The sequence below is a fragment of the Puntigrus tetrazona genome, chromosome 4 (assembly GCF_018831695.1).
Source record: "Puntigrus tetrazona isolate hp1 chromosome 4, ASM1883169v1, whole genome shotgun sequence".
NCBI classification, from domain to species: domain Eukaryota; kingdom Metazoa; phylum Chordata; class Actinopteri; order Cypriniformes; family Cyprinidae; genus Puntigrus; species Puntigrus tetrazona.
In genome coordinates, this window is record NC_056702.1 from 11,645,029 (window position 1) to 11,672,270 (window position 27,242).

The 27,242-nt window shown below is 43.5% G+C and overlaps 2 protein-coding genes and 1 long non-coding RNA gene across 4 annotated transcripts in view; 1 reads left to right on the forward strand and 2 right to left on the reverse strand.

Moving 5' to 3' along the window:
- Positions 1 to 3,395, reverse strand: part of LOC122343274 — a 29,974-nt gene extending 26,579 nt beyond the window's left edge. Inside the window, exon 1 of the long non-coding RNA XR_006250738.1 lies at positions 3,276 to 3,395. This is a non-coding gene — a long non-coding RNA (uncharacterized LOC122343274). The remainder of the gene's footprint in view (positions 1 to 3,275) is intronic.
- Positions 1 to 7,730, forward strand: part of lhfpl3 (LHFPL tetraspan subfamily member 3) — a 34,698-nt gene extending 26,968 nt beyond the window's left edge. The window contains exons 2-4 of one of the 2 annotated variants that reach the window (XM_043237648.1): positions 3,310 to 3,540; positions 5,598 to 5,640; positions 6,384 to 7,730. In XM_043237648.1, coding sequence (XP_043093583.1) covers positions 3,310 to 3,540; positions 5,598 to 5,614 — 248 coding nt within the window. In that variant the 3' untranslated portion in view covers positions 5,615 to 5,640; positions 6,384 to 7,730. The remainder of the gene's footprint in view (positions 1 to 3,309; positions 3,541 to 5,597; positions 5,641 to 6,383) is intronic. The other variant, XM_043237647.1, reaches the window with a different exon arrangement.
- Positions 7,731 to 8,441: 711 nt separating this feature from the next.
- The window catches only part of kmt2e (lysine (K)-specific methyltransferase 2E), a 30,393-nt gene continuing 11,592 nt past the window's right edge, over positions 8,442 to 27,242 (reverse strand). The window contains 28 exon segments of the mRNA XM_043237602.1: positions 8,442 to 9,901; positions 9,904 to 10,013; positions 10,015 to 10,126; positions 10,129 to 10,190; positions 10,192 to 10,279; positions 10,282 to 10,311; positions 10,314 to 10,638; positions 10,726 to 10,808; positions 11,029 to 11,111; positions 11,315 to 11,544; positions 11,801 to 12,265; positions 12,351 to 12,407; positions 13,041 to 13,267; positions 13,358 to 13,511; positions 13,610 to 13,909; positions 13,990 to 14,316; positions 15,086 to 15,265; positions 15,723 to 15,794; positions 17,429 to 17,527; positions 18,328 to 18,580; positions 18,836 to 19,063; positions 19,139 to 19,269; positions 19,359 to 19,559; positions 19,659 to 19,697; positions 20,359 to 20,537; positions 20,999 to 21,138; positions 22,616 to 22,875; positions 22,962 to 23,073. Of these exon segments, the coding sequence (XP_043093537.1) occupies positions 9,636 to 9,901; positions 9,904 to 10,013; positions 10,015 to 10,126; positions 10,129 to 10,190; positions 10,192 to 10,279; positions 10,282 to 10,311; positions 10,314 to 10,638; positions 10,726 to 10,808; positions 11,029 to 11,111; positions 11,315 to 11,544; positions 11,801 to 12,265; positions 12,351 to 12,407; positions 13,041 to 13,267; positions 13,358 to 13,511; positions 13,610 to 13,909; positions 13,990 to 14,316; positions 15,086 to 15,265; positions 15,723 to 15,794; positions 17,429 to 17,527; positions 18,328 to 18,580; positions 18,836 to 19,063; positions 19,139 to 19,269; positions 19,359 to 19,559; positions 19,659 to 19,697; positions 20,359 to 20,537; positions 20,999 to 21,138; positions 22,616 to 22,875; positions 22,962 to 23,073 (4,813 nt within the window). The 3' untranslated portion in view covers positions 8,442 to 9,635.

Genomic DNA, 27,242 nt, shown 5'->3' on the forward strand with positions numbered 1-27,242 from the left:
TTCCCGGACTGCTCCTTATCCCCCTGCAAGGGGCTTCATCAATAAATCGTTGGCTGAGATTACAGGATAGCATGAAAAATAGATATGCAGAGAAGAGGAAAGACTAAGGGGGAGGAGCAGGGTATCACGCATGTATCTTTCCTTACACGCAGCATTCTCCTCTTTAACTGTGTTTATTTATAGCCTCTATCTACAAACACATCTCGGATGTGACACTCACAGCATCTGCATTCAGAGCACTCTCGCTGACCCAGATGCAGCATGAGTGCTCGCTGCCAGCAAAATCAAAGCCCGCACAATGCAACCGCAGTCTAATCTATTAGAAAAGAGCGAGCGATACCACAGAACCACAAGGTTGCCTTTCCACAATCTATTCTGCGGCGTCTATTACATCAAAATAAGACAAAATGGGATGAAAAAGACAACTCGTCTTTTGCAAGATGGTTGAGATAAGGACAGCTCATTATCAGAGCTCCGCTGTGTGTGTGTCTCCTCGATAACATTGAAAGGTTTAGCCGAAGAGCTCCTCTTCATTAGTATATGTGTGTGGTGCAGTGCTGCAGGCTCTGGAGAGGATGTGAAATGAGAGAAAATGCTGATGTTTTCTATTATTTATGAGAATTTCCCACATAATGCGCGCGTGTGTCCATGAATCTGGACGGTTTTAACGCAATGCACTCAGCAACCTTCCCTCCAGTGAGTCTCACAGTGACGTGACAGGTATACGCAATTTCTGCGCTATCGCTAAACAGTTTCGATAAAACAACTGTCTCTAAACAGACCATCTGTCATTGGTCAAAAGACATTTTGAGAGCTCTCTGATCCTCAGTAGATCCTTACCAAGGCTCAGCAACCTAGCAAGGACATAAGTCGTTCAACCGTAATTTCACAAAGCTACGAGATGACTTTTTGTGCTCAAAAAAAAACCAAAATAACTTTATTCAACCATTCATCTCCTCCGCATCAGCTATTTTGTAAAGTATCACATATGTAAACAGCATATGCTGTTTTGTGTCAGCAGCAGCTTGCATCGTTTATGCTATAACCTGAACGCAAACATATCCATGTACATACGTTGCATACGTTGTTCGCATATGCTATGATTGGTTGTGCAGCGTTGCATCGTGCGGCATTTTCACTTCCAGCACGGACGGACAAATTACTTGTCACTGAAAACTTGTCGTCTAGTGCCTGGATAGGACATTGTGTACCACCATAAGAACTTAGATGACACATGCAACTTCGAAAACTGCAGTTGCACTGTCATAAAAAGCCCCAAGAGCACGCCTATGAACTCTATAGAGTAGTGCAAATAGGCTGTGGACGCAGGGATGAGGGTGATTGGCTCTCAGCTTTAATGTGATTACTATTAGACTGCTGATGGCTATTACTATAATGATGATTAATGTCTTTTGAAGTTAGACACACAAACCAAAAGATTAAAGCGCGAGATAGAAGGACAGAGATATAGGACACAGGAAAAGGCTTTTAGGGACTGCTCATGTCTCTAGCAAACTGTGTGACAAAGACAAGTAGGAGATGTGCTAATCATGCCTGATTCGTTTGGCACTATCAATATGTGGGCTATTTTATCTCTTAGGATACTGTTTTACTTCCTACTCGCACCCGTTTAAGTTTCTTTTTTTCTTGTTCTAACTCTTTTTCTTTCCGAATGTGCTATATCTGTCCTCATTGGTTCATTCAACCAGTTATGCTGCCTTCAAGTCCTGCTGGGAAGCTCCAACTTACGGGTTCAGAAGTCGTAATTACTACATGATATGCATTTAAGCGATTTAGGTCAGAATAAACAGTTGGGCGCTAGTTTTTTCTTTCTTTCTTTTTTGGTTTTTACTTTCTTGCAGTGGCTTGATGATTTGTCACTAAAGCAAAAAGAAAACGAAGAACAAAATATGTAAATTAGATGTGTAATTGATGCTTTGTGTATAATTTGCTCACTGCCACGGAAAATGGGAATAGTAGTATAGCCCATGAAGTCTACTTCATCAAACAGATCAGACTTGATGGAAATTGTGCAGGTAGGTACCCTTCAAGAAGCAGGATTTGACACCTTAGTGCTAGCCTGTCCATTGCAGGATTAACACTCTTGTGCATTCACACTTTTTGTATTGAGGAGATAACTGGAGCACTGGAGGAAATCCACTCCAACATGGATAGAACACACAAACGGGGGACATCAACGTCTGGTTTCTGGTTTTTTTTCTTTTTCTATTGGTAACTACAGCATTGTGGTGCCCTTCACGTCTTGCGTGATCAACCCTACATGACTTAAAGGCAGCATCAAGGTAATTTGTCAAATAACCCCAAAAGAAGCCCTGGTTAGATTATAAATTACTTCCTCTTGTGTAACTGATCGCATCTGCGAAACACTGCCGATGAATCAAAACTGGCACATGCAGTATTCACCGTTCTCAGCACAAAGTCCTCCAGGATTTACAGTGACCATGGTCTACTACTCCTGAAAGATCTCAATTCATCAGGAATGATGGCGGCGCTACCGATCTGAGATCAGATCCATCGCTTGTTGAGTGGAGTATGTGGTGACAAAACAGTGATACAATTCACAAGGGTTGTCACAAACTAGGTAGACGAGTGTTTCACAGCCCTGTTCCTGGCGGCGCATTAATAGTAAACATGTTTTAACTTTTCCTAACAAAAAAAAAAAAACTGATTCAACACATTACTAGAGCCTCCAAGACATGAGATGGGTGCTTCAGATAAGGGAGACCTATTGAATAGCTTTTTTTACACATTTCTGGCTCAACCAGTCCCATGATCTTAAAGTAGAACTTCTTGAGCAATGGTGGACAAGCTGTCACTTATATTTATAGCATGCTCCAAATTGGCAAATCTAGAGACCAGAATATCATGGAAACCTGGACGTTTATTTATTTTTTAACTTTGGCCGTTAGAAGCCACCAGAACCACAGTGGCTGCGATTTTTAAACTGGCAAGCATCACTCACATTTTCCTCAGAAATGTACATAATTTCATTTGGTGTGCAAAAATTACTCATAGCTGCTTCCAGTAGTGAGCTTTGTGAATATAAATCGGGGGGCTCGTCCGGCATTGCTGGTACCTCTTCTCTATATTCATCCCAGCTGTCAATCTTATAATTGAACAGAAGAAACTGCCACGACTTCTTTCATTGGAGCTGATTTTGCTCCCCGGCTTACGCTTTACAACTGCCATCTATCATATCGCTTGAGAACAGAAATGCATTCCGCTGTTGATTAAATCCGTAGACCCTTTATTACCTGGAAGACTCACAATGCCTGCTTTCTCTCACAGGTACGTGTCTGGTGTTGGGCTGTATGATATATCCTGATGGCTGGGATGCCGATGAGGTGAAGAGGATGTGCGGAGAAGGGACGGATAAATACACCATCGGAGCATGCTCGGTGCGCTGGGCATACATCCTGGCCATTATGGGCATCTTGGACGCCCTTATTCTCTCTTTCCTGGCTTTCGTGCTGGGCAACAGGCAGGATGGACTCATGTCCGAGGAGCTGCTGGGAGACAGTAAGATTAATATTCATGTTATTCCATGTCTTTGTCATGTCTAAATGTCACGTCTTACCATGGGAGAATGTAACTCCGTTACTTGACTCTTTATGCATATTCAATAAATGAGCGTTGGACAAGTAAGAAAATACATTGTCAAAATAACCAAAAATAAAAATAGAAAAACAACTTGATATACGGTATCGCTACTTGCTATCGTTAGTCAGGTGTAATGGGAGGGAATGTGTCATTAGTAGAGGGCAAATATTTGTTTTCAGAAACAGTATTTTGGTCAACTTTTTTTGTGTACATATATGGGGCCTATATTTGAGGCCAAATGACTGAAATTTCGCAGCAAACTATTGCTCACAATCACACAATTGCTCACTCTACTTCCGTTTCAAACCTTAAAGACCTTTGTTCGTCTTCAAAACACAAATTAAGGATTTTTTACGAAATCAAAGAGCTTTCTGACCCTGAACGGACGGCATCGTTAAAATCAGCCACGTTCACACAGCAGCGGGATACCTGTATTTGGGATTGAGTCGTATTTTCTTTACAGGTGCGAGTCTCGAAGTGTCTCGTTTGCACGGCGGATCACGGGCATGTTTACAATTATGCCTGTATGAATGCTCAACGGGAGTCATGCCTATATTCCTTACCAGTAACCATAGCGACGGCGACCGAATAAAAATCAAAGATGGCGACGTCCGTAAAACTGAAAGTCTTATCACTTTTTTGACACGACAAGAGTCCAATTTAGCCGCAAGTTTTTTCTTCAGGACTTCATTAATCGACAGCAGCTTTTAAATGTGGGTGGAGAGCGGAGTATTTGAACACAAAACTGGCGGGATAAAACTTCAAGACGACACTCAGCTTATTTCTCTTTTACTGTAAGTTAATAAACAATTAAATAACAATGCGATGCCCTTGCTACCTCTCTGGGCCTTGGGATTTCATTAAAAACATCTTCAGTTGTGTTCTGGAGAAGAGCAAAGGTCAGGTTTGGGCGAATAATTTGGGTGAACTATCCCTAACATGAGACAAATTTCAATTGAAATAAGCATAAAAAAATAAAGAGGTGAAATTGGTGCGTAATCGAACTTTTCTCTGTGAATGAATGCACACATGGCTTGGCTAATTGCGCGCATTTCTGATACACATTGCATGGTTTAATTATAATCACAGAATGCATAATTTACATAAATGAAACCGAAGAACTGGATTCTCCATTTCTCTCCATAAATGTTCTAACGCATCGGTTTTCAACGCGCAGCTGTTGTACCATTCGGTCCAATTCATTCATTACTAGACAGCCAGCCGGCCAGAGGCGAGCGAGGACACATCAGCTCGAGAAAAGAAGACAGAGCGATGGTCATTAAGGACAGAATCAGACGATAGGGCTGTGAAAAGAAATGAGACATGAGAAGGAGCGGGTGAAAGAAAGACAGAAAGGTAGAATTTGCCATGGACTGGGGTTAATTGAAGCCTGGGGCTCTGGACCCAGCCATGAATTACTAATGACTGTTTACACAGCTTGCTGTCAGCCTGTCCATATTAATCACAGGCACAGCATCAGCTGGAAACCATGCTATGCTGAACAGCACACCTGGAGCAAAACACTTTATAAATATGGACTGTAAAACGCTTCGTATAACAAAAGAACAAATCACACTTACAGGCAGTCTTGGACCGTAAGACTATTATCATGGTAACGAAGGATCATTTTTAGGGCCGTTTGGGTCTTATACGAAACTGATGAGTTGCACAACGCCGATTACAGATGTTTGTATAAAGATGAATGAGCAACTCACTTCTTGATCCTACAGAAATGGAAAATCGTTTGGTCATATTCTGATGGCAAATGATGGCGTCAGTGCCATCTAGTGGGAATTATTGGTTAGGTTTATTCCAGCTTGGCAGTATTTAAGAAAATGAGAAACAAAAGGTCTATTAAATGTGCATTTGTCAACCGTGACAGCTGTCTGTAGTTGATCATTGTCGCATTTGAAAGCTAAGATGCGATTTTCTTTAAGTTTGATAGAGTTTTCTCCTCTTTTTTCTCCCCTCAACAGAGAGCGGAAATGCGTAGATGCCAGATACACTCAGGTGAGTGAGGTGTGTGTTGGGAGTCTTTACTTTATAACGTAAAATAGTTGAAGATTTTTGTCTTTTTAGTTAGGTTCAAACACACTCAGTATTTAATACAGATGCACTAACGTTCAAAAGGTTTTTGATCTAGAAAAGATTTATGGTTCAAAAAATACAGTTTACATATGTCATTTCTTTATGTGTGTAGAAAAAAAGTCATGTTAGGAATTACATTAAATTGATTATTTAAAAAAGAAAAAAAGAAAACTATCTCTTTAAAATGCCCCTGGAATATCGAACACTCATATTTTGGTTTTTGGGAAACCAAACAAGAGGTTGACATGCAAGGTCAAAGAACACTTTAATTTTCTTATAATATTTATTAACTTCCTCAGCGACTCCCATCGTTGTTTTGTCGATTTCATTCAAAGTTTGTGAGCTTTAAACGCTCTAATAGCAGCATCTAGCGTGACAGAATGAGTTAGCTTTTTTTATTCAGACACGTGCTAATATATCATTTTGACAAACATGAAACAGCTCGGGATTAGCTTTAAAAACGACTCGTTCGATAACTCAAGAGTCGACGTTCTTCTGAGATACAAAAACTACACAAAGTGCCTTTTCAGATAGAAAAATGTGGCGTGTTTTCATTCACTTTCGTCGTGTGTTACAAAAATCCACAATCGGGGCATTTTAAATGTAGCTTTCATGCGTAAATTTGTCACGTGTAATGCTGTGAATTTATAATAAAACGTTTAATCTGTTTTCAGGTGTTTCTGGCTCGTTCAAGGAAAATCTTTACGTGAAATCACAATCCAGCTTTACCCATCATCCTGAGGGCAGGAAGCCTGACTGCAGCAGTTTGAAAAAACAAAACAAAACAAAACAAAACAAAAAAAACGTTAAAGCGAAGAAGGCAAACAGGGTGAACGGAGTTGGGAACTCACTGCTTTTCTGTCCATATCCCTTCTTTGCACTTCACTCCCTGGAATTGCTTCTCAACCCTAGTTTGATTTACCGTGTTCTGTGCTACTAACATGATAGGGCAGCTAATGCACCGTTTAGAAGTAACTTTGACTTGGATTAATGATAATAATAATAATAATAATTAAAAAAAAAAACTATTTATTTTACTTTATGTCCTCTTTTAAAAGCCTGCATTATTATAATGTTAATATTTTGGGATTTACTGTAAAACACTGACTGGATTCTCCAATATAGAAGAAAATATTTACAGGCTTGAATTCTGGGATGTACACTACGGCACAGAGACATTTCCGGCCTGTTACTATTTCTCTTATCGCCACCACCCCTGGACGGACGCGCACACACACACACACAAAAACACACACACACACACAGAGAGAGAGAGAGAGGCAAAACGGGACACTGAATCCAGACCACTTACCTGAGAACCAGATGTGATCATTGGGTTTCAAAATGTACAATAATTTCACAAATCTATCCAACATTGTTTAAAAGGGGTATGTAAACAGAAGTTGAGAGTTCACTGTTAATATATTTTAAAAATAAGTGTCAAAATTAGGGGCAGGCATCTCTGCCATTAGTAATTGTGCACAAGCCAAGTATATACAGAATTAGGAGAGTGTTTTAAGTATTATGTATTGAGTGTATATGTTGAATTTCTGTATGTCTCTAATTCGATATTTACTTCTCGGCAGTGTTGGTGCTGTATAGTTATGTGTGCCATTATTATGATGTTCTCAGCTGGTACCGTTTTGTACTCTTGGTATAATCATTCTGTCCCACCAAGATAAACGAGCAGCCTAGGATCGCCAATCAAATGTGACGGGAAAACCTGGAGGATGCGGTTCAAAACGCAAACGCCCACAGGAAGTGACCTCACTGTGTACCTAGTGCCACTCCCTCCCTTCTTAAGACGGCTGAAGAGTTTGGACAATGCTGGATGACGTTCTGAACGGAAAGGAAAAAAAAAAAATACGGTTTGCTTTATTTATTGGGTGTCTGTCTTGTCAGATGATGTTGTATGTAGAAAAATGCTGTAAATACACCATTAAAATGTATTAGTTATAAAAGTTCATTAAAGACAATTCACCCACATTAATGAATAAAGATTTTACCTCTACAGACTACAATCATGATATTTCATTGCGTTAAGTAAATAATAATAAAAAAATAAACTGTAATATTTATGTTGTCCAATCTTGCTCCTGGAGGGCATGTGTCCTGTAGAGTTTAGCTCCAGTACTAATTAAACACACCTGAACCAACCAATCGAGTTCTTCTGGATTGCTAAAATCCTCCGGGGCAAGTGTTTTGGGCAGGTTGTGACTCAAATCTCCCGTCCGGGAGCAGGACTGGACACCTCAGACCTGCACTAGGTAACACCGACCTGACATCTGCCCTTCTTCAGCACTGCAAAAGTTGCATACGATGCGTTATTGAGAAACCGGTGGTCATAGCTAACTGCATCTATGCTCATCTTTCTTCGTAACCTTTCTTTCTACCTTCGCTCCAGTTGATTATAACCTCTGTCTTGATGTTGACTGGTCACGTAATCTTTCTTCCTTCAATCCGATTGGGCGTCTCAAGTCTGCATTCAATCTGATCGGTCCTAAAACCTCTGTACGATCTAAGAAAAAACAGTTTCTTGCAAGCATCTTTAAGTAAAACGACTCCATTTGTATTTCCAAATGTAAACCTCAAGTTAGCTCTCAGCGACTGCAGTCTCTTCGACCCTTCGATGCGGCACCTCTTCACACAACGACCTTCACAGTGAAAGAAAAATTCCCGTTAGAAACATGCAAACATCTCTTTCCCGTCCCAGTAAAACACCAGACGTTTGGTTGGTATAAAACTGTCATTACAGTGATTTATTATAATGAACCATGAAAATAGCCAACCAGTGCTGTGTCTGTGAGCCTCTGTCCTTCACACACACATACACTCACACACAAACAGTAAAAAAAAAAATAAACCAGAGAGGAAGAAATAAAAATAGTGCTACAGTCACAGAAACATTCAGCGTTTTTGTCAAGAGCGCTTGTATTTACAACCATATTCCAAAATGGGGATGGGAGCGAATTATACAAGCATAGAAAAGAAAAGAAGCCAATATTTACAACTGTTTCTGGAGAAAGCTGGAGTAACCACCTATACATTAAATTACACTTTCTACAAATAACCATTGATATTCAAAAATAAACCGCTTACCCCCTACAGGAAGGACCTCTCTTTCTAAAGCTGCCACAGAGAACAGCACGCATCTGTCTGTGCCGTATTTGCCTTCCGTTTCTCGTGCGCACTTCAAACATGCGCACGGACGCGGGCGGCACGCAAGCATACACGCTCCCTTCCGCTTAAAAACAGACACTCAAGCACACAGACTCGCTCATTCACACAAGTGCAGTCTCCTGGGGCAGTGAAGCGGCCTATCAGAAAGGTCTCCTCTGAATTTCTGCAGCGGTGCACAGATATTTTTGTTACATGGAGGAATAAAAAAAATAATAATTCTGTACTTTTTTTCTCTATACAAAATCTTTTTGCTATATAATGAGCCACTAGATAAAACAAACAACAGATGAAAAACAGTGAGAAACGGGAAGAACAGGGGGGGGAAAAAAAGGTAAGGAGCAAACTGGAATGTCCCATGGCATTGCACTGCACCGGGAGGAAAGAGGGAAGGACTCAACGGGAAGAGGGCGGTTAAAATGAATAAAAACATTAAAAATAAAAAAAAGACGTCTGGAAAAGACAGGATGGCAGTACAAGATTATGGGAAGGAGAGAGGTGTGGGGGATTCTGGGTAAGTGATGAGCACCAGGGTTCATTAACCATCATCTTTTACACAAAGTCTACTTTTACAGTTCGCGTTTATCTTTTTTTAAAATGTACCCTTCCCCCCCACCGGTTTCCATTAGCCTTTGTGAAAAGGTACATAGAAAATATTTACAGTGGTGCTGTGTTGCCTATGTTACACGATGTAGCTCCACCCCTCTCTGAGTGAGTTTGTCTGGGGGGGCGGGGTTGAGTGGGTGTGGTCAGTGCCATCCTGTGCCCAAGTAGCCGGTGCTGTGAAAGGGGGCGGACGAAGGGGCAGGTCCTCGGTTACCGCCGGCGATCTGCGAGACGCTCGGGTTGGGCGGGGTCTGTGTGGGAGGAGTTTGTTGGGGAGGTGGTGGCGGAGGCGGGGGTAATACAGTTTGTTGATAAGTGGATGGGGTCACTGAGGGGTTGGCTGGTGCAGACTGGTGTAGTAGAGCGGTTTGAAAGCCACCCATGTTCTGGAACGGGTGAGGTGCGGTAGGGGAGGGAGGGGCGGAAGGGGCGGGTGTGGTCCTTGTTTGATTGACAGGAGAGTGCCGCTATTGGGCGGAGGCTGCTGGGAACTCTGTGCCTGAGGGGGAGGGGAGGCGGGGCGGGGCAGAGCTCAGCAGAAGTTGATGCTGCTGCATCGAAGGAGGTTGCAGGTTGACGTGCAGCAAGGTGGGACCGGGTTGCGGGTGGGGAGGTGGAGGAGGGGGCGGCGGGGAGGGGCGGCGCTGCTCTGGTAATGCAACGCATGGTGGGTCTGTAGGAGAGGTTGGGAACCGGGGAAAGGGCGACGCTGGCTTGAACGCAGGAAGCGGAGGCGGCGGCGGCAGGCTGAGCGGGAAGTAGGAAGCCGAGGTGGGTGGAGCTGGGGTGGAGGGGGTGGCGGCGGTGGGGCGTTTTGGGGTTGTACTGAGGGAAAGTGGCCGGGCCGGACGTAGCCTGGGGTTGAGGCTGGTTCTGAGGCTGAGCTGTCAGGAAGGCTCGCTGGCCGCGGTAAGGTGAGCCTTGGGGTTGCGCTTTGGGAGAGTGCAGGAGCGAGGGTCCAGCGTAGTGACTCTGCGAGGAGCAGTGGAGCTTGCTGGGCGTCAGTGTGGCTGGTTTGGAGCTCGAAGTCTTGGTGCTGGGCGGCTGGACGGACAGTGCCTGAGGCTGAGAAGGACCACGGGGCTGCGCTTCACCATCTTCCTCCTTGGATGGTCGAGGCGCCGTCTGGGGTGCTGGAGAACAAGGCTGTGAAAGGGAAGAGAAATGATTTATGACGACGAGGAAGCTCACGCCTGCGAGACCAAATATTACATTGTGGGAAGGTCTTCTTACTGCATGCGTCGAGGGACTCTTGCAGCTCTTGGGAGAAGGACAATCCTTGACCTGGGAGTCGCCGCCCTCTGACTCTCCACTGTCTGAAAAAGAGAGAAAGCGAGTATTTTAACATCAAGATTAGAAGATCTTACCAAGGGTCTGACTTTAATTAGAGACATTAGGAGCAGAATTGCTCCGGTATTATTGGATGCACTTAAAAGACTTCCATTAGTCTGGTCCCATTTTGTGGTTTGAATAAATATCACTATAAATGTGGAAATCACAATCGAAAATGCCCTGGTGTTTGCAGGATGGTTTTACCTGCATCCTTACGATGGTCACTCAACAACAAGGCCCTGTGGTAGCTACGCTCCCTGGCCTGTTCTACTGATGTTGAAGATGTCCTGTAAATATAAAGAGAATTGTACACGCTTAAATACTGTTTTAAATACATGGTTTCCAAAAGTCCAAAACAACTCCACAAATATGAAAAACGGCAGCCTGACTTCTCGATAAGAGTTTCAATCCAAACCTTTAAAAGAAACGTCAGGCTGTTAAAGTGTGACTAGTTCATTCTCATGGAAGGAGATATACTTTAGGGTCGTACCACTGCCCTTCTCCGTCTCTCTCCCCCTGAGGCGGGCCGTCTGGCTCCTCGCTGTGCTGCGGGGTCCTGGGGGTTGGTGTTGCTGGGAGAACAGGAGGCTCAGGGGCCACTTCCACTGCGACTGGGAAAACATCTACTGGTGGCACTGTGGACACAGGGGAGCTACACTCTCCCTTGGAACCACTTCGCCGTGCCTCTCGCTGACGTTTCCTGTACTCCAAGAGAGACACCTAACAACACAAACACGGGATGTCAGCTAACAAAGCCGAATAAACGGCACGCATCCTTTTTGATAAACCTTATTTCAGCTATTTAAGTTTAGCAGGCAATGAATTTCAAGGTTCATATAACATAAAAATAATGTTTATAGTCAGTAGTTCTGTGCATTTCGGGACTAAAATGCCTTTGTTTTTGCAGCACCCATTTCAAGGGCACCTTTAACAAGAAAATTGCACATATATACATCTGCCAGATGCTTTAACAGACCTTTTTCTTCTGTGGGTTCTTGGCAGCACCTCCCTCCCCTGTGCCATCGCCACTCAACGAGCGAGTAAAGGTCACGCCGCTGCTCTCCTCACTGCAGGAATAAAAGGGCGCCGCCTCACTGAAGGGGCCAGCGGAGGCTGAATCCGGCCTGTACGCCCCCATCTCCAAGGTGTGAGAAGGGGTGAGGTCCCTCAGATTAGAGTTCACTGGGGAAAACGAGAGGCCTCCTCGGTCTGGACTCTTCATCCAGGGAGGGTAAGAGGACGCCGGTGTCTCGGGCGCGGAGGCAGCTTCTGAAGCACCACCGTCAGCCTCCATGACTTCATCTACTGCCACGTCCTGGGGCTCAGCGTGGGAAGGCTGAGGACTCAGAGACACCATAGATTTTGTTGTTTCCTGTGGAGTCGCTCCAGAGCCTGCAGTTCTCACGCTGGGAGATGCCAACAGCGAAGGAGGTCGCTCAACCTGACGAAGGACAGCAGGATGTGTTAGATGTGCTAATGCAATAAAACTATGTAGCAGGTACAGGGTATTTAAGGAGTGAACTCACGTCTTGTGTACTGGGCCTCCGGCTTCCATCTGGAGAGCTGTCCATAGATGACTCGCTCTGTGAGCAAAAGATATTTCATGATCATTTTGTTGCCTTTAGCCAAAATAATGCTTTAAATCAACAACCTATCATTTAAAGCCCATCACCACTGGTGACTACCGTCCCTGCTCGGCCAATAGCAAATGTACTAGTGCCCTCTTGTGTCAGAACTGCATAGTCTTTATATTTTGGAGATAAAATTTATTAAATATTGGGCAAAACATTTCGCTCAAGTTTACTGGATTAGGTTTTAAATATTTATGAATCCCTTCAGAGAGACTGCGCTCACAAACATCAAATTCTATGGATTAACATTTGAAGTTTTATAAGAAGCACAGGTTTATTTGTAGCAATAGCCAACAATACATTGTATGGATCAAAATGATCGACTTTTCTTTTATGCCAAATATCATCAGGACATTAGGTGAAGATCATGTTCTATGAATGTTCTTTTTTTTATAAATTTCCAACCGTAATTATATCAAAACTTCAACTTTAAAGGTGATTTCCTTAACATTTAGATTTTTGCCCCTTCAGATGCACATTATAGTAAATTTGAATGCGGTTAATGATTTTACAGCACTAATTTAAACACAATTTGATTATGTTCAATTGGTGAAATATCAGGTACGTCTATGGCAACGATCTTACCTCTTGTGGAAGAGGGTGGCTGGGAATCTGCAAGGGTGTCGTGGGCTCAGTACTGGGTTCCTCTGGCCTTGAACGAGGTGGCGTGGCAAGCAGAAGGGGCGTGCCTGGTGCTTCTGTCGACTCTGTTCGGGTCGGGGTGGCACAAGGAGACCCGTAAGGGGTGGAAGTCTCGGACATACAAGGATCGAGTGAACATAAGCGTCTTTTCTTCAACGGGGTAGGCAACTCTGCAAGCAGATGGAGCAAGTAAGTTTAAGCACAGCTTTAGACGAGCTTCAAATTATTAATTTGGAGAAGGACATGGACCGCTGACCCACCTGGTAGTGAGCAACTGCCGTTGAGGGGTAGAGGGCTGTAGGACTCGCCGTTTATAGAAGGGCTGAGAGGGCTCTCACTAGGCATCAGCAGAGAAGGGCGACCTCCACCTGGGCTGGTGGAGCCCTCCTCTTCTAAAGCTTGCTTTAGCCAGCGCTGCACAAAAGCATATCGAGTTAGACCTGAAACTTATTAGCCTAAACGGGAACAATCATTTTATTATCAGAGAGAGGCAAAAATAAACAAATTTTTACCTTCTTGCAGGACCCAGTGGTAGTTGGCGTCTCAGGCATTTCCCTCGAGCGCCGCCGGCCCGTGGGCACTCCCAGCGTGCTGGGGCTACGGTTGGCCAGAAAAGGAGATGAGAAGCGGACGTAGTGTTTAGGTGTGCTGTAGACGTGTGAACTGCAGGCCATGCCCGGTAGAGAGTTTAACTGCGTGGCCAAGACCTCGGGATCGCTACTGATCCGCAAAGGCCTCTCAGGAGGCGGCTCCGGAGTTCGCGAAGCACACCGTTCCTGTTTGTCAACACCCATCCACTCGCTCACTAAGTGCTGGTGGAAAAGAGAACACGCGAGTTGGAAAATGCACAACAAACCGCTGTGTAAGGCATTCCACTGGTGAAGCTTTCTACCTTTTTAGTTTTGGGGTACTTCTGTCCACTGCGGCAGGCCGGGGAGGGCGATCCGCTGTGGGGCGGGCTGGTGTCAGGGGCATGTGTCGGCGGAGCGTCGGCCTCAGGGGCCAAAGGAGTCTCTCCATCATTAGTCTCTGTTGTTAAGGGCTCTAATGTCTCACCGGGGGAACTGGGTGGCAAGTCGGAGCAGGTGCTAACCGTTCGCGCTCGCCGCCTCTGCTGTCCGATGTGCGTTCGGTTCCGCGAGAAGCTCTTTCTCTGTTTGTTCCGGCTCACCTTCGCTGGCTTCAGACAAGGCTCCTCCTTCACTACCTCCAGCAAGGGCTAAAGGTCCAAACAATGAACAATGTATTAGTGCTCCCAAATGATTAGACGCAAGTAATCATCTACAAAATAAAAGTTTTGGTAACAATTTATTTTGCGATTACACACCTATCAGTTGCTTATTAGCATGCAAATTACTACAGTGTTTACTATGTATTACCATTAATTACACGTATATTAATGCCTTATTCTACATCCCTATTTCTAACCAATAACCAGCTTACTATTAGCAGCAAATAAAAAAAAATATTGAGGGAAAGGTCATAGTTAATGCTTTTCTTTTAAATGTTAATGTTAAAGTTCGTTTACATAATAATATATATATATATACACATATATATATATATATATATGCGTGTGTGTGTGTACTATTTTAGTTTATTATGCATTTGTAAATACACATACAGTATATGTATATATATTTCTTTTTTTTTTTTTTTTAATATATGCTGTATGTGTGGGTATTTGCATATAAATACACACAGTACATACATCACGTGAACACTTTTAATTTGGATTCAATTAATCTCAAATTAATCATTGGAAAGCATATTATTTTACGACATACACCGCAATATCACTAATTTAAAAAATGTACAATCTTTACTGTCTTTACGTTTCTCATCAAACAAAAGCATGCAGCATTAACAGTTCACATTTTATTTACGCTCAGATACGAGTCAGTAACTATATACTTTGTCTTTTGACTCATTTCAAGCGAGTCAGAATCAGACGCACGTGATAAACGCACTCCTGTTAGGTTACGCACCTGTAACGGGGCAGGAGATTCGGCCTCTGGTGTAGCAGGAGGCTCTTCCTTGATCTCGCTGCGTCCGCCAACCTCCCCTTTGGTGCCGATCCTTTCCAACGCCTGCTCCCTCCGCTTTTCTCTTTTCTCCATACGAGCAAATGCCTGCAGAATGGCCTCCATCTTCCTCTCTTCACGTGTCTGCATGAATGATAGACAGGCAGAAAGAAGCAAAGAAGACAACGGAGAAAGGTTGAGTCTATTTTCCGGCTGACAGTTGGGAACCCAGCTAGCTACTTAGCGCAATCAGCAGGCCATAGCCGGCAGCAAAGGCGGGAAAAGAGAGAAATGGGACACTTCTCTTCTAGTCAAGAGGAAACATAAGACACCCCCAAGGTGTGAGAGGCGGCATGTATGTGTGTGAGAGTTTCTGTACTCTCTCTTGTCCTACCAAAAAAAGAAAGGCAACAAATACCACACAAGGGTGTCTTGAGGTGGGCCATGTTGAGCGACTGAGGGTTGCATGCCTGGACTTCAGTCTCAGCATGGGGTCAGTGAGCACAGTACAGTGGGGTTAGTGTGTGGGTTCTCCTGTACAGTAACAGGCGGGGGGGTGGGTTGGGTTGGGGTTGTTCAGGATATGAAGGGGTAGGTTTACCTCCTTGTTTCTCAGAGCTCTGCAGCAGGAAGCCCCTGCGCCGTGACGATGGGACTCCTCTGCCGGGCTGCCCTGAATGGTGCCGAAAGAGACAGCCATCAGGGTTTAAACACACACAGGCCTCTAGTTCGCTCACACCCCCATGCACACACTCATACGAATCAGCCTAGTCTTTGATGTATGGGTGGTGTGGTTGGGGTTTAGAGCTTCAGTACGGGCATACCGTGTGATTAATGGACATATCTTTCATCGTAAAGGTGTCGGTTTTGACAATGCTCCAGTCTTGGCACTGAAAAGACTAAACGCATAAAAATAAGGCGGCACTGATGGGAAAAAGTGGTCTCTATGGGAAGCGTCCGTCGCAATATACATTCAGTTGAGCTAATGTAAACAACTTTCCCCCTCTGTCTGAAAAAATTAATTTTTACTTCTACTTTTATTATTATAATTATATTTTTTTTGTAAACAAAAGCATTTTCAGGATTATTTTAGATTATTTTCCGGTAATCTGGTAAATAAAGAAATGCATAAAAAAAAGCTCGTTTAAAGTGCAGTGTGTACGGGGGAACCGTTTGTGAATCGCCTGTCTGTCTTGACGCAGCAGAGAAATAATAGCAATAATAATGCACCGAAATGTATCCATCCAAATAAAACCACAACATTTACATCTGCGGTTAGTTTTATTTTTCTGTACCGTTAACGGTAAGTCATTTCAGGGCCGGTTGTGAGTTTTATTTTCCTAAACATTCCAGCAGTCTCCGCCGTGTTTATTGAGGAACGTTTTCGAAGTGCAATGGGTTCAGAGCCTGTTTTTCACACATTTTTCCATCTGCCTTTCACGGCAAGCAAAAAAAAACAAACACACACAGTAATAGCCACACCAAAACATTCACATGAAACATGTACATGTTAAGTGAGAGAGCTACTTCACGCTTTAAGATTGATCTTGAGCAATTGCCAAAGATATTACAAAACCAAGACAGCCTTACTAGGGTTATTGTAACATGACCTTTTTTTAATAAGTCAAGAGTTTGAGTCTGTAATTTACACCCTTACATATTCCGAATATAAAAAGTAGACGGTAGAGTAACAAGTGTCCTGATTGGATGTGAATGGTCGTAGACGTGCTTCAGAATGGAAATAGTTTTTGGGCAGAGGATCATATATACATATATAGTAGAATGCCACCACATTTACACAGTCCCATGCTTATTATTTAGATTAAACCACTGTGTAGTGCTATAGCAGGTTCTTTCATTTAAGCACGATATTCTCACTACTAACGTGGTCTTGACATTTAGTCATGACACAGAGGAGAGAAACGGCCGCAGATGAAGCATAGTCCAGTTCTTAACATTTCCTCACGGAGAACCAAAGTGGCTCCATAAAAGATGAAGTATGAGAAAGAAAAAACAAAAGCAACAAGGATGAGTGCCCTCACGCTACCCTTCAGGAGGTTAAACTACACAGCGACAGGAACAGAGAAGCGGTGGCGGCAGCAGCGGAATTAGCGGGAGGTTCAGATGGGGTGGAGGGGAAAGAAAGGAACGGTGGAGCATTCTGGGAGCTGCCCAAATCACCACACACACACCGGGAGCCAGAACGAGGAGGGAGGGGTGAGGGGGAGAGACAGGGGTGGGGCGGGGCAGTAGCGTTTCCATGGCGACCGTGATTGCCAAAGTGGTCGTTCCCCTGGACGCACTTACCATCTTCCTCCTCCTTTCTGCAATCTGCTCCTCTGACTCCATCTCTACTTCATTGCTAACGGAGGTTTTCTCTTCTAGATCCTCTATTAACTCAGGATCCTGCAAGAGGGGGAGAGGGCCTTTATCATCGCCTGGCTACAGACCAGGAGAGGAGTATTACAGAGGAGAGAAAGTGCGGGAGGTGCCAATACGGGCCGGGATCTTGGGTCACAGACAGCCCAGATTGTTCTTATGAGAATCTGTGCATCAGTGCAACTAATAAACCGATCAGAGACAATGTCCTCTGTTCTAACTCTGCCAGAATTGCTGACAACCCTTCCTATAGATATATATATATATATATATATATATATATATATATATATATATATATATATATATATATATATATATATATATATATATATATATATATATATAAGACACCTGAATGAGGGGTAGTTACAAGGGAGGATTCTTGCACACTTTCAAAGCGCGCCAAACAAGCAAGATTTAATATTCTGCCACCGGCCACCAATGAAATAAGGGGACGTATGAGCAAAATAATGCAGAAATGTGTTTCTGGTGATCAGGCGCTGTAATTAGGGCCAGGAAGGAAATGTGGATGAGTAAACAGATTATTAGAATGACTGAAAATATCCAACGGAGAAAGATTCATGCACAGATTAATATACGTGGATAATATTTACATGCAAACAAAGGGTTTTTTCGACCTTTGTAGATGAAGGGACAGCCTTACCCAGACTTTCAGCCAACCCCCGAATATTTAAAACCAAGCTAGATTTGCGCTGTTAGTCTTGCGTAAAACCAGTTAAATTATTTATCAGAATTAACTAAATTGTGTGAAGTGAGACGGTACTTCAGTGGATGAGTAGGAGACTGGTTTCGGTGTGTCGTACCTGATTGTTAGATATGGAGAGCCGGAGAGGGGAGAGTTTTCTCTGTTTGGCGTCATTGAGAGATTTGCTCTTGGGCCCGTCACAGTCCATCGTGAGGTTCTGGTTCTGTCCGCTCTCGTCTCGCGACGGTTCTTTGTCCTTGCGGCCGCGCCGTCGCGTGCTAGAGCCCAGATTCTCCGTGGGTTCCAAGTTATGTTTGAGCACAGGGCAATCCTGATTGCCTTTCACACACGCACAGTCCACCTTATATTTACTATCAAAAAAGACGAGAAACAGGAAACATAGTGAGAAGAGTCAAGTTGACCGATTAGACTAGTGCTGTCAAACGATGCTGTCGAACTTATTTTTTCGCAATTAATCGTTTGAAAGCACTAGACTGAACATGCTTATTTAACACACACACACACACTATATGATGCGATTGATCGCAATCATTCATTTGACAGCAAAAATATAAATTTCAGATAGAATTAGATCAGTGATACTCAGCCCAAATGCGTGTTCTTACCAGCTACCGTAGTCATAATCAAAGCCAATGGTGATCTCACTGCCCTTGGAGATGGACCTCAGAGAGTAAATGTATAAATGCAGCATGCCATCCTCGATTACGTGCCGCACCTCCGCATTAGGTGTGCAGGAGCGACGAATGAATCGAGCCTCGTTTCCGAAGCTCCGCGCGTCCACGCACATTTCCAAACCGTCAAACTTAGAGTAGAACAATACAAAAGGGTACGGCCTGCGAACAAAGCGACGTGATAAACAACGACACCCAACCAAACGCTCAAAAACACAAGGCGTCTTTCCCACTTACCTCTTAAAGAAGTAACCATTGGCTTCAAATTGCTGTCGCAGCATGACCTTCCCTCTGTACTCGATTATGAGCGAATCGGCAGCCAAGTCCCGAGCAGCCTTAAGAATGCGCTTGTTCTTCTGTACGTGACTCTGGGAGGAAAAACTCGCAATGAGCACGTCGTACAAAGCCACACCAGGCCAATATTCTGGTGCAATCTGAAGACGTGAGTGTTTAATACCTCTACGGGTGGTTTGAAGGCTGCGGTGTGTGTGTTGTAGGCTAGCGTTTTGCCATCTCTGGCTTCTTTTACTCTTAGCAGTATCCGCACTTCTTCACTGTACTGGTTACTGCTGGCTTCCTCATAGCGCTCCATCCACGACTTCATCTTATTCTCCCAAAGAGAGGGAGGATCTATCGGCTCACACTCGGGAGCTGAGCCCTGAGGACACGGGATGGAAAACAAGCAGCGTAAGCATGCGGGTAACACGTAGGAAGAGTTATTTATTTGGGGAGATTTGGACAGCCCCAGAGTACCCACCTTTACTCTAGATGATTTTCTAGAGCCTTCACGGAATGACTGAAAGACGAAAACAAGCAGAAATCAGATCAAAACTTGTGCAATAATAGGGCTTGGATGATAAACTGGACGATACATTGATGCAAACGCATCACAACTCCTCTGTAATCGATTCTGAGCTTAGTTTTGAACAGCAGATGGCGCTGCATGCTTTGGAAACAGCCATAGTGTACACCTGAACCTAAAATAATCATTCATAAAATTTGCAAAGATTGAAGCAAACTACAGTGGGCTGTATGTACATTAATCTCAGGTGAGCCGAGGTGAAATAACATCGGATGAACACACAAGCGCTTGAGTTTGAGGATATAAACTAGATTAGAGCGCCATCTACTGCTAAAATATATGCTCAGAATTGACTCTCAATGCATTCCGGAAAAAAAAAACCAAAAAACAAAACAAACACGGAAAACGATTCAGGATCGATTCTGCATTGATGTATCGTCCCAGCCCTATGCAATAACTGATTTTGGTTCCATAAAATGACATTTATAAATAAAACAAAAAGCAATACGAAACAAAAAAAACGCATTCCACTGATCAAAAGTCACTGCAAGACATTTTTAACGCAACAAAAGATTTTTTTTTCTTCAATTAAATACTTAAATACACAAAATCGTTTCCACATAAATGTATTTTTGAAGTCACGTGCGATTCAGACCTTCTTGGCCCTGGCTGTAGCCGGGGGCTCCTTTTCTCCACTCTTCTTTCGTTTCTTATCAGCCTGTTTGTTGCCGAGACGTGCTGTTGTGAGTGTGATGCTGGTGGGGGTGTGCTGAAACGCCGTGTACAACTCTAGTGGAACCTCATCCCCGCTTTCTGTAGCACTGGTGTCCCCGTCTGCAACCATGCACAGATTACATGAGCTCGAGCATCAAAGTACAACATGATCTAACCCCTTCAAACATAACTAATAGGTAACTGTAGTCTGAACACACACACTGTTGTCCTCAAAGCGCACTTGGACACTGACTCAAGCTGCAGCTGGGATGCCCAAGCACCTCCAGCAGGTGGCAGCAAAGGCAGACATCTCAGGAAATCTCTAGTAAGTTTTGACAACACTGCAAGGAGAGCTTCTTATAAAATCGCCAGCATAGATTACAGGGGGGTCAGATATACATTTCACGTCATACAAAAGCTCATACGATCCTTTATAGCATGAAGTCCACAGACTCTCAAAGATGCTTATCAGCGCCCGAACTGTGGGAAAAAGCAGCAGTGGCATTGTTTCTTTGGGAGAGGCTGAACGTGTCTATAGGTGTGTTTGTTTGTGTATATGCACAAGAAAGAAAAAAACTCACCAGACATGTTCTCTCTCTTCCTGGTTTGCAGCAGGATGGCGTGCTCTCGGTCCAGGGTGCGTGGCTGACAGCGTTCACACAGGTAGGTCTCGGGAATGTGCTGCCGGTCGATCCCCATGCAGTCTATGTGCTGCCACACACTAATGCACAAAGAGAGGCACGAGCGAAGAGAGATGGCTTAAATTTAAAAACGGTTAAAACTGATTAGACATATGCTGCTCCGCAAAAACATTCAATTGACTGTAAGTTTTCATCTGCACGCATGTATAATGCACAAGAAAGCGCTAATCTCAGAAACGAAGAACGGGATCCTGTCTCAGCAAACATTAAAGCCACCGTTTAGTAAAATACTGTAGTATTTTAACAGACAAAGCTACAACCTACATTTTTTTTTCTTTGTAAAAACCCATTCAATTACATTAAAAACCTTAATTAACATGACATTTCTGAACACGTATGCCTATTACCATAACAATAAATCATTATCAATATACAAATTAGCTCTAAATGTTTTATTCAATGAATTTAAAACTAGGTCTGGTCAACATATTAAGATTACACGACTCTGAACTATCAAGAATTATTATTATTATTACTACATGTTTTTTGCTTAGTTTTTTTTTTTTTTTTTTTTTAAACAAAATATAAACCTATATTTTGCAAAAATTTATATTTAATAGTACACAGTAGTTTGGAACATTTTTTTTGTTTTTATTTTCCATCAAGTTTCCTTTTTTGCCATTAAGAGTACAATAAAAATGCTATATTTTTCACATTTTATCATCATTTAAAATAGCTGTTATCTTAATACATTTTAAAATGTAATTCATTCCTGTGATCCAAAGTACGGTTTTTAATCATCATTACTATTCTTCAGAAATCAGTCAAATATAATATTATTTACTTGAAATCAGAAATCTTGTGTAGCATTATAAATACCTTTACTGCGGCTTTTGATGAATTTAAAGTGCTCTATTTAACTATAAGACACGCATTTTTACCCCACATCTAAAAGCACAGCTGGGGCTTTTTAGACGGTTTTAGAGATACAGGTCTCTTCTGCTTAAAAACTATTTTTTAAATATTAAAAACTGTTCACCTACATCACTTATAAGGGCATCTTTGCCATCTTAACGTCTGACTCTTGTCTAGGACCCACCACTTGTACTTCACACGATTCTTCTTTTCAAGGGATAGTTCACCCAAAAATTACTCGCCCGCATGTAGTTCGAAACCTATAAGATATTTTTGATGAAATCTGAAAGCTCTCTGACTGAATGCAATCGGTGTTGTTTACATGCAGCATGTGTGCGTTTTATCCTAAACGTAAATGCTGATCACGTTCTGGGAAAAGCTCCGAATTTGAGCCGCAGCCGTCACAAGGACTGTTTCATCGATACTATGTTTCAGTGCCTGGCAACATTTCGTTTGTGCTGCCGTCCACGCAGGGTCAGAAAGCTCTCCGATTGATTTCGTCAAAACTATCTCCATTCGTGTTGTGAGGGTGAACTATCCCTTTAAACCAGGCCTCATCTCAAGATGAGCTCCAACTTATGACCGACAAGCAGCTCGCCAGTTTTTCGAAGCCCAGCCGTGAACGAAGGTGTGAGGTCCCACCTGCACTTGTCGCAGCAGATCATGTAGCCGTCGTCGTGGGTGAAGCCGCAAATGCAGCGCGTGATGTCAGCACCGTAGCTGCCGTCTTCCGAGGTGCTGAGCGTGGTGCCACGCGACGCCTCGTCCTGCCCGCCCGGCACGAACAAGTTCTCGCCCGGCCGCCCCCCGGACACAAACAAACCCTCGCCCGGCCGGATCAGCACCGAGGGAGGCGGGGACGCCGGCGGGGTGGGTGGGGGTCGCGCCCCATAATTGTGGTCCTGGAAGGAAGCGTTAGAACGGCGTGAATGCGAAAGCTAGATCAGACAACCCAGGAGGAAAGTAAGCGGGTCAGGATGGTACTCACGGCGTAAGGCAGACCGATGTAGCCGTGGGAGTGGTGGGAGCTGCTGCTGTAAATCTGGTGAGGGTAGCTGGACTTCTCAACTACCACAGAGCTCGCCTCCACAGATTCTGGTCTGCTCCATATACAAACACACACAGGGGAAATAAGAGAGAGAGAGAGAGAGAGAGAGAGGCCAGAATGAGGAACAAGTCCGACAAGGCGTGTTTAAGCACAAAAAAAAAAAAAAAAAAACAGGTTTGACAGCAGTGAAACAAAAGGGAAAGGAAGATGGAAGATTACCAAAGCTTGCTGGGTTGCAAGAAGTTTATGCACCAACGGATCAACGATTGTGTTGTAGCATATTTTAGCGTGACACAGAAGACGACAGACCTCGGTAGTGACCTGCTGCCTGCCTGTCTGTGTGTGTGTGTGTGTGTGTGTCTTGTCATGCCCTCAGCTGGCGGGACGCGGCTTGTGGAAAGTGAAATAACAGGATCGCACTTCTCTGTAATCTCACAATGAAGTCTGTCGCAAACCCTGAACCCTATCTGGGCCGCGCAAACACGGCCAACGAAAGAGCCCCGGCTTCCACGTGTTATTAGCAAGCGAATGAAATGAATGGAAGGAGATTTAGAGTAAAACCAGAAACGGCGGGAGCGTTTAGCGTTTAAAATTGGCTGCAAAAGAAAGCTTAACGCCAAGTTCCGTTGGCAGAAGAGATGGACCAGTATAAATAAATACAAAAAAAACTCCTCCCTCCATACACACGCACACACACACAAAAAAAAAGTGTCAAGGTCAAAAAGATAGAAACAGATTACACGCTTAACCTAACATCGGTGCACTCACATAAACAACAGTTACAGGGTCATTTGCATATTACTACTACACTCGTGCATAGGAAGAAAGCATGGGCTGTTTTCAACAAGCGAGATGAGAGAAAAAACAAGCACATACATATTATATATATACACACACACACACCGTAGTCCTTAAACTGTATTATCTATAAAACTGGTTGTAAACCTACCATAAATTTAAGGTGCCTGCAGCGTAAACGGCACAAGCAGTGCGGCTAAACTGAAACCGCTCCGTATTCGCGGCGCTTTCCTCTTTTTGCTTTATTCCCACTTAATCGTTCCTCAATCACGTCTTACTGCAAGCGAAGAGAAACGGTACCTGCTGGCCGTCTCGTCACATTCACCTCGTGCTGTCTGTCCCTACCTCACGCTCGCACTTCCTGATTCAGTTGGCGCTTTGCAGCCCAACTGTCAAAGTGAAAGTGTGTGAACTGAGGGGCGGACCTTTGGCTGTGTGTGTGTGTGTGTGTGTGTGTGTGTGTGTGTGTGTGTGTGTGTGCGCGCGCCTCAAATGAGAACAAGAGCTCTTACGAAGAAACGGCCCTTCCAGGCAAGTGATAAATGATTAGCAGGTTTTATTGATGCTTTTACGTTGCTGTGTGGTTTTAGCGATAAGATTATCAACACAGGACAGGTGAAAAGCCGGGGGATTTCCTGAGCATCGGTGACAATAAACTAGTGTCTTTACGAAATAAAAAAAAAAAAAAAAAAAAAAAACATCTGCCTCTCTCAGCAAGGCTAGGAGGAGGACTTTAAATAGGAAGCGAGTCGAAAGGAAACAAGGAGAAGGTGTCCGAGTAGGTGTGAAAGCACAGAGGGGCTTGACAGATTACCCACAATCACAGCATTGAAGCGCAGCGTTATTTCACATCACACACACACACACACACACACACACACACACACACACACACACACACACACACACGAGTTAATGGTAATCGTTAATGATAAAAGTCGGTGTGTATCTTATAAACGTCCTGGGTGATCACTTTCTGCTCTCAAATTTATAAATTCATTGACAGCTAAAAGTCAAAACGTTGTTTGGTGACGAGCGCAGAAACGATGCACTTGACCTTTAACACCTAGCCGGTCCCAACGCGATACAACTTTGTGTTCGCACGCTAGACATGACAATACTACAACTAAAACAAATCCCAGGCAATCAGAAGAGCAAGCGGCCTCTCTCTGTAAGCTCACTACTGTCTCATACTCAAACAGTATACATTACAATTATATACATATACACACACACACACACACACACACACACACACATATATATATATATATATATATATATAATTCTATATTATTATTTTTATATATATATATATATATATATAAATATATATATATATATAATATTATTATATATTATTATTATATTATTATATATTGTAGTGAACAGAAATGAGACATTCATTCAAAATACATAATGACTGATACTATTACAGTAATAATTAATTACATGCAAGTAACCCTAACCCAAACCACATAGCAGGTAAATATAGTTAATTAATATTATTCAGTACTAATTTTACTGCAATAAAGACACCTTAAAATAAAGTAACCACTTGGAATAATTAAAAACAAACAAACTAAATATTTATTCATCATGCACATCGGACACTTGAGACCGACGCGCATTAATTTGTTACAGGAAAAAAAAATATCTGAAAACAATACTCTTCAAACAGTGAGAAAAAGAAATAGAAAACATTTAAGATACGTAAAAATATAATAATTACTTACTGATGACATTGGACAGTTAAAGAGAGACACACGCTAACCTTTATTGCTTCTATATAAAGAGGAGCGATTACTGGGCGGTCATGCGAATTGTTAAATAACTTCAAATAAATTGTGAATCTGAAATTATTAAAAATAAATGTTTTGCAGTTAAACGGCACAGGCTTAAAAGCCATAAATAAAAGCCTTAATACGAAAAGAAAATCGCAACACAGCATGTTATATCAAATGCATTGACTAAATATTTTTAAAAAAAGAAGATCGCGGAGAGAAAACGCACGGGAGACTGAAAAGACAGAGGACAGTGTGTGTGGTGATGTGATTGAAGCTCCAATTAAATGTAATGGGTATGCATGTGCTAATCATAGCCCACCACTCCAGAGACGGCTTAATATGGAACAGACACAATTCACACACACACACACACACACACACACACACACACACACACCTGTTGAGAGAGACTGGGGCGACAGATAGGGCACAGAAAGAGTAACGTCGCACGCACAGACATGAAACCGCGCAAAGCGGTGTCCATCTAGGGCTAGAGAAGGTTTAGAGGGATTATAGCAGCCGTTTCGGGTCCGGTGGCATTTTAACGGACCGGCTGTTGACATCACGATGATGCACGATGCCCGGTAACCATGACAACCTCTGCCGCAGGCCCGGGGTGGGCTGACCCCGGCTGAGGAGTAATGTCAGGAACAAGCAACAAGCCACGTAAGAGAGACGCGTGACGCTCGGATGAGCTCCGCCGATGCGAAGACCGCCCAGAGATACACGACGCAGCATTTATTTCCCGCATCTCGTTTTAGCAGCGGGCGCGGATCTTCCCCGAAGCTTCCCGGAACAGATCTGCGTCCGCGGACGGGCGCAAGGACGCCGCCGAAAGACGCCGACACCCAGACGGGGCGTAAAGCCGCGCGGCAGCACGGCCTCTTAAGCGGACTAAAGCTCCGGGGCCCAGCTGTCACTCAGCCGGTCGCCATGACAACAGGCCCTGCGCAGTGCAGGGGAGAGCGCCATGGCAACGCAGAGTGACGAGGCAATGGGACGGCGCTCCGCATTTAAAGAGAAACACACTGCTTTCATTCAAGCGCATGCTGCAGAGGGGAAGGAGGGGTCTGCTGTGCGGCACGTGAGGTCACGTCTATTAGACGTTTAACAGCTGCGCTTCCTGCACTCGGGCTAACAGGACGGAGGAGAGATTTTATGAATAGTACTGTAGGGTACAAGGCGTGCTCACTGATGCTACAAATAAAGAACAGCACGCAGAAAGACTTATTCTCAATGCAAGTCAGCTTTTTCGAGTGGGGACAGTAGACCGGACAAATGTATAAGGTGTCATTGGCCATACACACATATATACAGATGTGTGTGTGTGTGTGTGTGTGTGTGTGTGTGTGTGTGTGTGTGTGTGTGTGTGTGTGTTATATCTAACACTTTCGTTCTCCATTCTTTTTATTCAAACCACTTGTTTTCTTTAAAAAGAAAAAAGAGCCTCTATTCTTTAATTTTTTTTATTATTAAAAAAGACCTAACTGGAAAACGATCTATTTTACTAGATCTACATGCTTTCTATACACACACACACGCACATATATACATATACATATATATATATAGCTAGCTACCTGTGCTGTGTTAGGCGAAGAGTCTTGTCAACACTTACGTATTATAGTTCTTTTGT